This window comes from Dromaius novaehollandiae, chromosome Z (assembly GCF_036370855.1).
Source record: "Dromaius novaehollandiae isolate bDroNov1 chromosome Z, bDroNov1.hap1, whole genome shotgun sequence".
NCBI classification, from domain to species: domain Eukaryota; kingdom Metazoa; phylum Chordata; class Aves; order Casuariiformes; family Dromaiidae; genus Dromaius; species Dromaius novaehollandiae.
This window is the reverse complement of record NC_088132.1, coordinates 44,238,460-44,252,525: the sequence shown is the minus strand read 5'-3', so window position 1 is coordinate 44,252,525 and position 14,066 is coordinate 44,238,460. Positions and strand designations below refer to the sequence as shown.

Genomic DNA, 14,066 nt, shown 5'->3' with positions numbered 1-14,066 from the left:
TTTCAAAAACACAAATGTATTTCTTTACCATGGAAAAACACACACCCCTCTGAGCCACTTTCAGCATAAGTTCCTAAAACAGACAACAGTGCCTCCTGCTCCACCTCTCCAAGCAATAGTTACAATGAGTGGGTTTTCCTTCTTCCTCAGGAGAGGAAAAATATTTTCCAGGGCCCCAGGCCACATTCTATTTAAGTCCCAATTTAGGACTAAGTCACCCATTAATGTTCATCGTTGACAGTCTTATCCTAATTCCGAGATACAGTCAGTCCACTAAGAGTCAAGTTCTTCAAAATAACCATTCACAGCCTCATTAATGACCATAGCAGAAAGAAAAAAAAAAAAAATCTAAAAACAATGTCTGGAACAATAAGAGTCAACTAACAGACATACCTAATAATCAGTCACACTGCACTCAGTTTCCTCAACTCAACAGTCCAATTTTATTTCCTTGATACACACAACCATACAAACCCCCTAAAGGAAAGGATTCACAAGTTGTCAAACCTTTAAGCAACAAAATATAATTACGTCCACAATATCATCTCTGGTGTATTCACACACATCTGTGACAATCCACAATTCTGGACCAGATGATGGTTCAAATGATTTTAAACCAGCCAAGTTACATCCTTGCATAGCACACTTCAGACTGTCAAAATCCGGCATAAGTTTTGGGGTGTGTGTGTGTGTGGGGGGGGGGGGGTTCCCAATTTTTTAAATAAGTATTTTGTAAGACAACAGATGGGGAAGAGAAAAAAGAAACTGCTCAAGAATATTATTGAAGGGTCCAACCAGAAATGCTAAAAATAAAAACTCTTATATGCAACTGTCACCTTTACTACAGAGTTCCTGTATGATACATTTAAAGGCTGTCTATGGAGAAACAGTGGGGAAGTGCTAAGGTTCTAGTGTCTTGAGTGTATGTTAGATATTTCAGGCTGCGTATCCAAAATGGATTACTTTGTACAAATGAGAACAGGAATGTTTAGCATTTCAAAAGGAACAAGAATAAAAAAGAGAAAACTATAAATCTTTTCTTAAAAGACTACAGATAAAACTTAAATATCATAACTACATGCATTAAGCTTGATTAATATATCCATAATATCCACAACTCCATAATTCTGGCCTTAATCTGAGTTTCCCAAAGAAGTTCAATCAAGTGGAAGATACCTAAATGCACTTCTTAAAGTAAAACATGAAAAGTCACAAGAATCCTGAAGGTTAGTAGGAAAAAAATACAACATTACAAATTCCCCATGTGCTTGCTGACAATACCCTCAGCACCAAAATTTCAAAAAAAAAAAAAATTCAAGATTTCACATTGCAAAAATAAAATATGAATTAAACAGATTTCAAGTAAGAATTTAAATTATCAGAAGACAATCATGCTTTTACAATAAATGATTTTTAACATACAAACAAGAAGAAAGAATTATTGTGTGCATGGAATTAAGAAGCTTTTGCTTCAAGAACAGGAGCAAGAAAATTTAGTTGAGTACTAATATCATTATTTAAAGATGCTACTAAGAATAAGCTACCAGCTTTAAAACAGAGAAGACATTACAGACCATTGGTCCTAATGCAGAAACAGATTATAAAAGGTCACTCATCACCAATTCTTCTCCACTACTGTCATTTGAAAGATCTTTCAATCTAACTAGAAAAGTAAAGACTTCTGTAAATAAAGCATTCTTTTCTCCCTAGAAGTCTTCTGCATCCAAGAAAAATAGGTATCTATGTAATTATTTCCATTATGTTGTATCAATTATATCTGTTTTGAAGACCGAAAGTTCATGGTATTAACATCAACAGTATATACAGAGAACATGAAAATGTAAACTGAAAACATGGAGGCATACATTTCATGATATTATTCATTTTCATGTCTAATTAATGTGATATATTAATTCTTGGAAAGCTGCCCATTTGTTTCATCTACTGGATATAAGTTGTTCAAGCAACTAACTTAAGTTTCATTATCAAAAATAATTCTTAAGAACCACTCAATAAAAGGAACATGCTTAGTATGACATTTTACTATGAACTGTTAAACACAGCATTTGTGAACTACACAAACATGTTTATTCTCCATCTTATGCTTAAGAAGCAAGTAGTTTGTTCTGTTACATTTCAGAAAGCAAAAGAATAAGCTCTCACCAGAAGACTCAAGAAGGAAAGAGGAATATTTTTGTTTTGTTTTTTACCTTCACTTTATCCACACATAACCTCAATGGAATATGGGAAAAATGAATGACTCATGAACACCTGAATAAGTCAAAGTGAGAAGCACTCAAGGAACACACCTCAGAGGAGTTTGTTTTTTAACCTCCATATACCCATAAAATGAATCAGATTAAAAAGGCTCTTGGGACTAACAAAATTGTCAGTCTGATAAAGTGATGGTGTGATTTCACAACACAACTCAGCTGATCTTAGGGCAGCAGGATCAGTTCTACCTGTTCCCCACTCCTGGCTCCCCTTGCGCTGGGTTTAGTGACCATGCTCTGAGAAAGTCGTTTCAGGCAGCTGATCCTGAAGAAGTCTTGCAGTGTCAGGTTTGCATCAGATTAGCCAGCTGAACCAACTTGCTCTACAACTGCATGTCTCTGCAGGAGACAAAGGAAGCAGCAGGACCATGCAGCCAGAGGTTACAAAAGGCAGAGAGACACTGCCCTTAGCACCTACTTGCTAACAGGTTGGCTTAGTTGTAATGCAAAACCCGACTTTAATTTCTGTCTCTAAGACATAAATAGGAGACACTGATACAGGGCTCTGTGCCTTTCCTGTAAATGGAGAGAAAGTGTTCCGACTAATGTGCAGAGACATCTTAGCTTGAAGGAGCTGATGAAGTTCAGCCACCCAGATTCTCAGCCTCCTACACTGTCCTCACTAAAAGCCATCTGAGCTGCCTGTGAATCACCACAACAGTTTACAATGGAGCACAGTAAGCCATACCAAAAGCTGGGAAGAACCAAACAAGTGAGGCACCCTGAATAAAAGGTAAATGAACAGGAAATAAAAACAGAAGTTACAATTAATTTACTTTGCATTTGAACACCCTAAGATCCGTAATCTATTACCTTTTTCCATAAATATAATACATAGTACAAGGGGAGTGAGGGAGAAGTGTTAGACCACCTGACGTCAGGAAAAGCAGAAATTTCAGCCCAAGACTTCTGTCTCTTCCATCCATAAGTAATTCTGTAACATGGAAACCTACATGTTTCTGTGAAAGCCTTTTTTTTTTTTTTTTTTTTTTTTTAAGCAGAGACCTGTGGAAAGCAAAATAGCTATTTTTTAAAAACAATTCTGCAAGAAATCACAAAATACATCAGGACATATTTTAGAACTTTTCCATTTACAATCATGTTCATAATACTATCTTCACTTTTATTCCGAGTATACTGGCACCTCTCCTTCATAACATAAGCTCAACAATTCACATCGTACTAGCACAGAAAAGTTAGAGCTGGTTCATTTCTCTATTGTAATAATAGAGTAACAGCAAACTTCATAACTAGAGAAGAGTTACATTGATTTGTTTTCTTGGCTAATAGAGCAAGAGTTAATCAGAACAGTTGCACCTGACGGAAAAGAACATTTACCTCTCTGCAATAGCCACAAAGGTGGGAAAATCTTTTTCATTCTTCCTAGTGCTATAACTAAAAATACAGTCTGAAATAACTTCCAGACCAGAGAATCTGTTGGGGACACCAGCACGAGAAGGAAATAAATATGGTATTAGAGCACCAACACCATGCATTTGTGGATGAAGTCCAATCCAAGTGATGTATTTGGATACCTCTGTTTCATGATTAAGCCAGAAAAAAAAAAAAAAAAAAAAAAACACAGAGTGCAACTGAAATACATATTTCTAGTCTTTTCAGGTGTAAGCTTAGTACAAATAAATGTCAAACTGTTCAGGAGTCAACTGACAGGCTACAGCTAAGAGTTTTGGTTTTATTCTCGCCCTCTCAATATCGCTCTGATAATCTTAAATTCAGTGCTAGTAATTTAGCATCAATATTATCAAAAACAAACATGTAAAAGCAGTTATTACAGCAAGGAAAGAATGAGAAAAGTGAAAAGAAAAAAAAAAATCACAGTTGGGGGGAGGAGGGAATCAAGAAGAGGAACCAGTGATGCCCCAAATATATTTATGAAAACTGAAGGAAACAATAATATACTTACCTTTTCATTCATTGTCCCTAAGCTCTAAGTTGAAAATGACAGTGTATCTGCTTCAGACAGAGTAACATACGTTCATGGTTTATAAAAATAAAAGCAGCAAAATGATACAGACAACCTCAAAAAGATCATCTAATCTAGAGCTTCTTTCTGCTCCGAAGCAAGTTCAAGCATACCTAAAACAATGCTGATAACCAATAAGGACATCCCACGTGCTTAAAAAAAAAAAAAAAAAAAAAAAAAAAAAAAAAAAAAAAAAAAAACCAAAACCCACATACCCACGCAACACACCCACACACAACACCCACACACTCCTCACATAACCTCATAGACAGGAAGTAATCTTTGCCAAGACTGAAACGTTCGCACAGTATCGTTTTTCACATACCTCATTTAAATCTCCCTTACATCAAGTTAAGCTTACTCTTTCTTACTGATTCACAAAGGACAGGAAACACAGTCAAACCTTTTATCAGTTTTCTCATACCAGAAGTGTGCATCTGATCTCAGTCTTCTTTTTCTATGTGAAACAAAGCCTTCAAATTATTGTCATAGGTCATGTTTTCACACCCTCTAGCTCTCCTTCAAATCCTCTCCACTTTGCCTTCAATTTTTAAGGAGAGTCCAGTGCACACAATCTCACACAGTACTGCAGCAAAGGCTTTACAAGCACCAAGCAGATCAGAACTTCCTTTCTGCATCCTACATACCAAGTTCCTTTTCTAACAGATCAAAAAAGAAGGCTTTAGTGATGGAAATCACTCAGTTGATGACCACTCTACACCAGTTCCTTCTTTGCAATGTTGCTGTTTAATCAATAGAGTTAAGAGACAGAAAAAGGGGATTTATTTCTACTTACCAATTATACTTTAAAATCAACAACGTGAAAGTCAATATAGACAGCTCTAAACCTATTTATCATATTTTAAGTTCTAATCATATCCTCTCATGTGTCTGCATCCCATTAGTTTGGCACCTTCCCCAAGTTTCAGAATACTCTTTGCTGAAGATGTCCTCCATTTCATCAGCCAAGTCATAGATAAAATACAAATAGTTGGGGTCATAGCAGTTTTTCTGGATGTACTAAAACCCCCTTGACAGATTGTCCTGGACTGGCAGACAAATATTAACAAAGCCTCTGTATTTTCCCCTTCAAAACATTTAAGTGTGATTGAGATGAAATTAATTTAAAAATTAAGTACAGAAATATCCCATGAAACAGACATAGAAAAGAAACATGACAAAGACTTTACTAACAAGAAGGTACGCCACACAGTCATCTGATCCACAAAATCAGTTACTTTGAGTATTAAATCAACAAGGTTTTATTAGATATTTGTTTTAATCACTTGCAGTTGTTTCTAATCATCCTATCATCCTCTAGGTCAAAGGTTCTCAAGCTGAGATATCCAGGTCTATTTCCAACCAAAATTTAGTGCTGAACGAACATCAAAGCATCTCTTGTAGAACAAGGTGGTAATCCAGGATCTGCTGCCAGTGAAATGGTAACTGGCACAGAATAGCAATACACAGCATAAAGTGCTGTGAACTTCTGTATTACATATGGATCTTTTAATTGTTTGCTTCCACATCTGTCTAGGCTACAGTCAGGCCGACTAATCTATAAATTCCTTAGTTCCTCCCACCTTTCAAAGGGAATGGACTGAAATTACCCATCTTTAGTTCTGTGACATCTCACCCTCATTTACAAAGCTTAAGGATGAAATTTCACCCTCTCTGTAATATTTTTGATGTATGTTTTCGTGACCAAATGAAAAGCAAAACAGCTTATAAACATTTAATGGAATGGTTGAATAAAATGAGATTAACCAGCATTTTCCTCCCTATTCCATGGAGGAATCCCATGGGTTAAGGCCCCAGAAGGAAGGGGGGGGGGGTCCAAGAGAGCTGGTTAATATTAAAGCGTCACTTCCTCCAAGGTCAAGATCAGTGCATCCCTATGAGTAAGATGTCAAGCAAAGGGGGCAGGAGACACAAATGGATGAGTAAGAAGCTCATGGCAAAACTCAAACAGAAGAAGTATACAGAATGAGTACAGAAGTATAGAGCAAGTCCGCTGACGATACAAAACTGGGAGGAGTGGCTGACAGACCAGAGGGCTGTGCTACCATTCAGAGGGACCCTGACAGGCTGGAGAGTTGGGCGGAGAGAAACCTCACAAAGTTCAACAAACACAAGTGCAGGGTCCTGCATCTAGGGAGGAATAACCCCATGCACCAGTACAGGGCGGGGTGGGGGGGGTTGACCTACTGGAAAGCAGCTCTGGGGAGAAGGACCTGGGAGTTCTGGTGAACAACAAGTTAACCATGAGCCAGCAATGTGCCCTTGTGGCCAAGGCTAACGGTATCCTGGGATGCATTAGGAAGAGCATTGCCAGCAGGTCGAGGGAGGTGATCCTCCCCTTCTACTGAGCCCTGGTGAGGCCACATCTGGAGTACTGTGTCCAGTTCTGGGCTCCCGAGTACAAGAGAGATATGAACCTACTGGAGCAAGTCCAGCAGAGGGCTACAAAGATGATTAGGGGACTGGAGCATCTCTCTTATGAGGAAAGGCTGAGAGAGCTGGGCTTGTTTAGCCCGGAGGAGAGAGGACTGAGAGGGAATCTTATCAATGTATACAAATATCTAAAGGGAGAGTGTCAAGAGGATGGGGCCAGGCTCTCTTCAGCAACAGGACAAGAGGCAACAGGCACAGACTGAAACGCAGGAAATTCCATCTGAACATGAGGAAAAACTTCTTTACTGTGAGGGTAACAGAGCACTGGAACAGGTTGCCCAGAGAGGTTGTGGAGTCTTCTCTGGAGATATTCAAAACCCGCGTGGATGCAATCCTATGCAACGTGCTCTAGGTGACCTTGCTTGAGCAGTGGGGTTGGACTAGATCTCCCCCAGAGGTCCCTTCTAACCTCAACCATTCTGTGATTACACACCACAAACTTCCTGAGGTCAGCAGTGCCCAAATGATGATCTGCAGGTCAAGTTTAGTCTTATGACAATTGTTAGAACAAAAGCACATCCCAAGCAGTCAGTGGCCACTTACGATTTAAGAGTTCCTACAAAGTTTCATTTAAGAGACAGAAAACAGCAGGTTTGTCTCCTGCTCGCACACAGACAATGCTAGTGAAACCACAGCCGCCGCTGTGGTAGCGCCATCGCAACAGGAAGTCAGAGGCAGAGGTGGGAATCTAGGAAGGAAACATGGATACCAGACCAGGATCTAGCCCCTGAAACTACTGAGGTTAGACTCTCTTGGCCTAGTATTAAGGCTTGTGTCTCCACTTGTTATTGTGAAAAGTTTATCAAAAATTCAGGGTATAATTGTCTCCCATTTTTCCATAGAAAAACAGTATCTTTGGAGAAGGGACTATGTTTGGAATATTGTATCTGTGCTAAAGGCCAATGCATTAAAGCCTATAAGCACTTCTATGAAGAAAACTGATCAGAAACCTAAGCTACAGATCCTGTAACAGAAAAGGATGATAAGAAAGTAGACAAAAAATACTCATTTCTAGTTAAGGATTGAAAGGAAGATTAAAAAAAAAAAGTTTGAGTAGGTTGGTTCTAACTTCTGGAATTAAAGATGGGCTTCTTCAAAGTCACTGCAGAAAGAGCTGAACTAGAAGAGAAAGACTCCGGCAGTCACAAGTTAATTAACATTAGGGGGTGCAGGGAAGGAAAAAGTTAAAAATACCTTGGAAGTACAGATACAAATATAATCTACTATGTCAATATCGAGTAGAAAACTACTTGGAAAAACATTTAAAGAAGTCCAAAAGTGAGATGGACATCCTATATCTTGACTATTAGAACTGGTTTACAACTGAGTTACCAGATTGCTATTTTTGAAAAAGTGAAGCTGAGAAAGTACTAAAATAAACAGATCAAAGTAGTCTTACCTATGACCAAAAGTTTTTTTTTTAAAAAAAAAAAGTCATACCGTATAAGAAATAAGGTTGATTAATCAAGTCACTCTTGTTTCAAATCCTAATAAACCAGAGTATCAAAAATAATGTGATCTTATATTAATATTGGCAAACCGATGAATTTCTTTTTCAAGTAGCAAAGTTTCTATCTTGCAGTCACAGAATAGATTAATAAGACTGGCAAATGCTTAAACACACGAACAAACAGGAACTTCAATACTGCATCTATTAAATCTGATGAGCCCAAGACCCATAAAATGGGAGGCGAGATAAGCAGATCATTGCTAAAAAAAAAATGTAAAGGAACTCCGTACTATGCTGGGGCTGTGCAACTAGCAGCACAAGAAGAACAGACTTTGATGGACAGACACACACACCTGTTTCATACTCTGCCATTATCATGCCCTGCTTTGAGATCAGCCATTTGACCCCAGAGTAAAACTGCTATAATACTCCAAACCCCACTCCCCCCCAAAAAAGAAAATGCAACAAACAACAAAAGTGTGCAATCCCATACAGACTTATCCTTTCAGCTGAAGTTCAGATGAAGAGAGCCATTATACTAACTAGACTGACAGAACAGTTTAAAATGAAAACTCACTTTCAAAAGTTCAAGAGAACAACAGTTAAACAAAAAAACACACACCTAAAATAAGAAGCCAAGATGACAGCAATAGAGATAGAAAACAAAATGAGAGTATACTTTGAAGATCAGAAATCAGAGATTAAGAAAGGAAGTCAATTCTGGCTGGTATAGGCTATGAAATCAGTAAAGCCAAAGTCGATTTTATGAAAGCCTGTCTGTATTAGTCTCTACCAATGGTGGTAGAAAAAAAAAATCTGTTTAGTTTATAATCTATAGTTCTGGTCTACACAGGAGCACCAACTACAATGATTATCTACCTCACCCCTCACTTAAACAACTAACCTACTACTTTATCACTGATACTAAACAAGTAGGCATACCTGAAGGAGATGTTATATAGTTATGTTACATATATGAGTGAAAAGTTCCAGAGCAGAATATTACGTCGGCCTTTATCTCAGGTGAAGGCTCGCGATGCCATCCTTCACAACACCGAGCTGCCTCTCACGGAGCCCGCTTCCCCACACGCAGGGCGAGCACATCAGTCTACCTGTGCTGTTTCCGCACTCGCCTGCGGTTCAGTAACCGGAACACAAACCACGTTTCCGCGCCGGGCGCTCTCGCAAGCCAGGCACAGGGCCGCCGCGCAGCGCTCCCCGGGCCGCCCCGGGCGCACGGGCAGCAGGGCCGCCCCGGGCCCCGCCGAGGCGGGCCTGGCTGCCGCAGCCCGGCTGGAGGCCCGCGGCCAGAGCGGGCCGAGGCGGCGGCGCCCGGCTACCTGGGCTGGCCGGAAGGCGGCTCCTCGCCCCGCAGCCCGCCCGGGGCCGCCTCCTCGGCGGGCGGCGACCCTCGCACGGGGCCGCGCCGCCTCCCCTCGGCAGGCCCCAGCCGCGGCGCCAGCCTCCGCGCCCGCGGGAGCCGGCCCGGCCGCCCGACCCACCTTGAGGAGGATGGAGGGCGGCAGCTGGTTGATGTCGGGGGCCGGCGGCGGCAGCGGCTCTCGGCAGCAGTCCCCGGGGTGCTCCAGCGGCTCCTCGCAGCCCGCCTCGCTGTTCCTCTCCTTCTCGCCCTCCTCCGCCGGCGGCGAGGCGGGCTGCCCCCCGCCACCGCCCTCGCCGGCGGGGCCCCGGGGCGGCGCGCCCCCGCCGCCAGCCGCGCAGTCGGCGGCGGAGGGCAGGGCGCAGAGCTGCGGCTCCCCCGGGCACTGGCAAGCGGCGGCCTCGGGCTCCGCGGCGGCGGACCCGCAGCGCGGCTGCTTGCAAGGGGGGCAGGCGGGCAGGCCGGCCCCCTTGCGCTTGCACACCATCTCGGAGGCGACCTCGCCGGGCGGCCTGGCCGGCCCCAGGAGGCTCCGCACCGGCGAGGGCAGCAGGCCCGAGAGGAGCAGGCGCTGGCAGCGGCCCCGCGGCTCCCAGGCGGCGGGCGGGAGGCGGAGGAGGCGGCGGGCGGCGCGCTGCTCCGCGGCGCCGAGGGCCGCGTAGGGCGGCGGCAGCAGGGGGTCCCTGCCGGGCAGCGGCTGCTCCGGGGCGGGCGGGCTGGCGCTGTGCACGATGAAGCAGAGCATGCAGGGCCCGCGCAGGAAGCAGCTCCGGCTCCGCGGCGGCACCTTCCTCCCCCGGCAGCGGCGGCCCCTTTCCCGGCTTAGGCTGGCTGCCTCCTTGGAAAGCAGGTGGCCCATATAGGAGACGAGGGGGAGGGGAGCGCCCGGCTGCGGCCGCCGCCGCCCCCGCGGAAGGGCCCGCGGGGGTGTCACCTGCGGGCGGCGACAGGGAAGGGCGCTGTCATGCTGCCGGCGCGGCGGCGGCAGGTGGCGGCGACCGAGGGGCGGCGGCGGGGCTGGTTCCGGGACATGGAGCCGGGAGAAGCTTCCGCTACCGCCGCCCTGACCTCACCCGAGGGACAGGAGGAGGCGGCGCCCGGCGGTGCTGCCGCCGCCCGGCGGTGCTGCCGCCAGCGGCGGGCTGTGGAGCCGGCGGCGGGGAGGATGCGCCGGGGAGGGCCCGGCGGCGGCGCAGCGGCCGCGCACTCTGCGCGCTCCGCCCGCGGCGCCGCCGGCAGACGCGGCCCCAGGCTCCCCCCGTGGGGGGCGGAGCGCGGCCGAGGCGCCTCGCGCGGGCGCGGGCCGGCAACGGCTGCCCGGCGCGGACGGGTAACGGTTGTCTGCCTCGCGCGCGGACCGCCGGTGTCACCCCCCCTCCTCAGCTCTGTATTTAACCGCACGTTGTGTGTGTGCGCACACACGCTGTGTGTGTATACCTACGCAAATGTGCAGGGTATATGTATATACTATGCCGGGTATGTAAATATATGTTAAAAATAGGAACGAATATATATGTATAACGTGAATATATGGATACCTTTGTTCCTGCCCTTCCCCATTTTGTCCACTGTATGTAGTGTCACACTTTGTGGAGTCTTCATTGTAATAAAATTCATTCTGATGTGTGTAGGTGCTCTTACTAGCATAATACTGGTTGTTGAGCTTCCATGCAACACTACGTTAGCTGCCTGAAAATAAACTTTTTTTTGAGTGCTTCGAAGTTTTTGGGAGAAATTTGTGATGCCGGTACGGAAAGGCGATAGTGCTCCTGCCCCCAGGAGTCAGGCTAAATGCGCCTGTGCAAGACTGCAGTTAGGCTTTTGCAGTGGCATGGTAACACATGCTTCGAGACGCCCCAAAGGTTTTGTCTTCAGAAGCTATGGCTTCTACTCTAACCCCTCCTTCCATCCCAGCTAATTCATTTTTCCGCTGCTTTAAATCATTGCCTGATGAGAATCAAGGCCCAGATGGGGCCTCTGTCCATGTACACTCTGCTCCGGCAGCTGTGTACGTCTGGCCTAAGTGCGTGGCTGCCTGTCATTGCTCAGTAGCGCATAAGTCTTTGCAAGAATAGGCTGTGATGCTTCAACTAAGGCTCTCCCTGATGCTTTGCAAATTTCATTTACACATTTCTAAATCAGTGAGGTAAATTGACTTGTATGAAATGTATAGGTTTAAATATATGTGGAATTTTGCCTTTAGTGAAAGGAGGAGACAAATTATAGTTAGGATGTACATGATGCAGTACTGCTATTAAATAGCAAAGGGTGGCAGCAGCAGCAATGCATGCTGCTATATACTGGGTGAACCAGATCTTTTGGTGTTTTGCTCAGGAATAAGTTATGTTAGGATTAAAACACCTGAGACCTTATTGTTACCTGTAGCGTTAGTCTTCAACAGGACCATAAAGACATGTTCACTATGAGGAAAATACTGTTACACCATTGGGTAAAAAGCAGAGTCATAGAATATTTTGTCTGAACTTAGAACTTATTGAAGTCCATTAATATAAACTGTAGTTAATTCTGGCAAAAAGACAACAGCTTTTTCCCTGTTTTCAAACATAAATTTCAGTAAGAACAAACAAAAACAAAAGAACGTGAAAGTCTAAGTCAAACATTCAGACAATGGCATTCAGAATAAATGCATGCAATGTCAAGCATTCAGAATAAATCCCATAATTAAAGTTGACTCTGCAACTTCTGAATAGTCATTGTGATATGGTCTTTACTTACATGATCACTTATTAGCATTTCCTGCAGAAATCTGGGCACGGGTCTCTGTATGTCTCTTTTATGTCTAATATATGTTGTCACATTATTTTGAGATGCATGGCTAGATATAGATAGATTAGGTAGATGGACGGATAGAGGTACAGGACACAGAGAAGGATGATTTTTCTTCTATGAATTTATATTATACAATGTTGATGAATAACCAAGGTTATACTTTCTAACATGCCTTCGTTAACAATTAAGTTGATGTATGATTATGCTGTGAATTGCCTAGCTCTTTTATCATCTCTTCTAGTCTTGCCTCTTTTAAGTAATTTCACCTGCAGAACATTTTCCTACCTTATTTTTGTCATTTTTCTCCTGATTACTAAAGCTGAATCTTTGAATTTGATCTTTGACCTGAAGATCCTGAAGACTTTTGTTGCTATAAAGTTTGTAGTATGAAAGATAGAAAACTAAGATAATAAATGGTCCGCTTTTATAAACTACTCATTTATTCCTATCACTTAGCTAATAACAACATTTTGGGCCTAAAAATGAAAGCAGAACTGTTCTGCTGGCAGTTTTATTGGCAGATACTAGAACCACAAAAATCTGCAGAACAACTTCTGCTGATTCAGTGTGGTACACGTAATTTGTTTGCTCCAGCATGAGACACAGGAAATGAGTTTGACTCTCCACTAAGAACAAGTTAGAAACTGAGGAAATAACATTTTGAGGTAAATAAACAATCTCTATGTAAGGTTTTATTTTGTGTCATCTCAGCTGTGAATGCTGGTTAAGACTTGAGACTGTGTTCATAGACAGCTTCTGTGAATTTTGTTTTGACATACAATCAGAATATATGGTGAGCTGAAACCATTGAGCATTACTACTGATTAGAGTCAGGCATTTATGATTGCGATTTGTGTAATCAAAATCCTTTCTGAGCAGGAGTCTACTATATTATTGCATTTTGGGATTTGTATCAGTATATATTTTATATTATGGTTTCCATCAGAGCTTCCATCACATGAGATCCTAAAAAAAATCTGATCAAATTATCTTTCTCATTTTCTGTGACTTAATCTTTCCTTTCTATTTAGGTTTAGTCCATATAATTCTATATGCCTTTGACTTTCATAAAATTGCTAGGGAGAATCATCAGCATTTGCAACCTTCATAGCTCAGTTTTAGAAACCAATGTATTTTAACGAACACAACTCATCTTGCAGATCACCAGAGGTTTCACTGCAGAAGACAGGTGACGCAAAAGCTTCATGCATATTACACGTGCATATTACTGATAACTATGCATATTACTAGATAACTATCTCATGTCGTAAATTCTCATATTGATACTTCTTTTGCAACACATAAGCAATGCGAAGTGAACTTGGGGAGAGAAAGAAGCCGTCCCTTGTCCAACTCCCTTTCATGTTGCTATATACCCAAATAATTTTAAAATGAATTTAACAAAATTGATGATAATAGTTGATGGTAAAGTTGTTAACAATAAATATTGCAAACCTGTACTTATCAATGAAAGTTATTACATGCGTTATGGCTTATTTGTATTAGAGCTATACTAGCAAATTCTTTCTGCTACTATAGTTATACCTGTGTTGGTTATAGAAGTAAGGAAAGAAATGGAAGAGTGTTCTTTCCCCCATTATTCCAGCTGACATAGCCATGCTGCTTAACTGTAGATCAACTATAGAAAATAAGAAAAGTTTATTATGAGTGCATAAAAGAATATTTGCATGCTGATTTTTTGGGTTCTCTAGAAAAGTGCAGCACAATATAAAT

At 42.8% G+C, this 14,066-nt stretch overlaps 1 protein-coding gene across 2 annotated transcripts in view; it reads right to left on the bottom strand.

Moving 5' to 3' along the window:
- The window catches only part of LOC112995245 (F-box/LRR-repeat protein 17-like), a 303,486-nt gene extending 292,711 nt beyond the window's left edge, over positions 1–10,775 (bottom strand). The window contains exon 1 of one of the 2 annotated variants that reach the window (XM_064502865.1): positions 9,664–10,775. In XM_064502865.1, the coding sequence (XP_064358935.1) occupies positions 9,664–10,401 (738 nt within the window). In that variant the 5' untranslated portion in view covers positions 10,402–10,775. The remainder of the gene's footprint in view (positions 1–9,663) is intronic. The other variant, XM_064502864.1, reaches the window with a different exon arrangement.
- Positions 10,776–14,066: the final 3,291 nt, after the last annotated feature.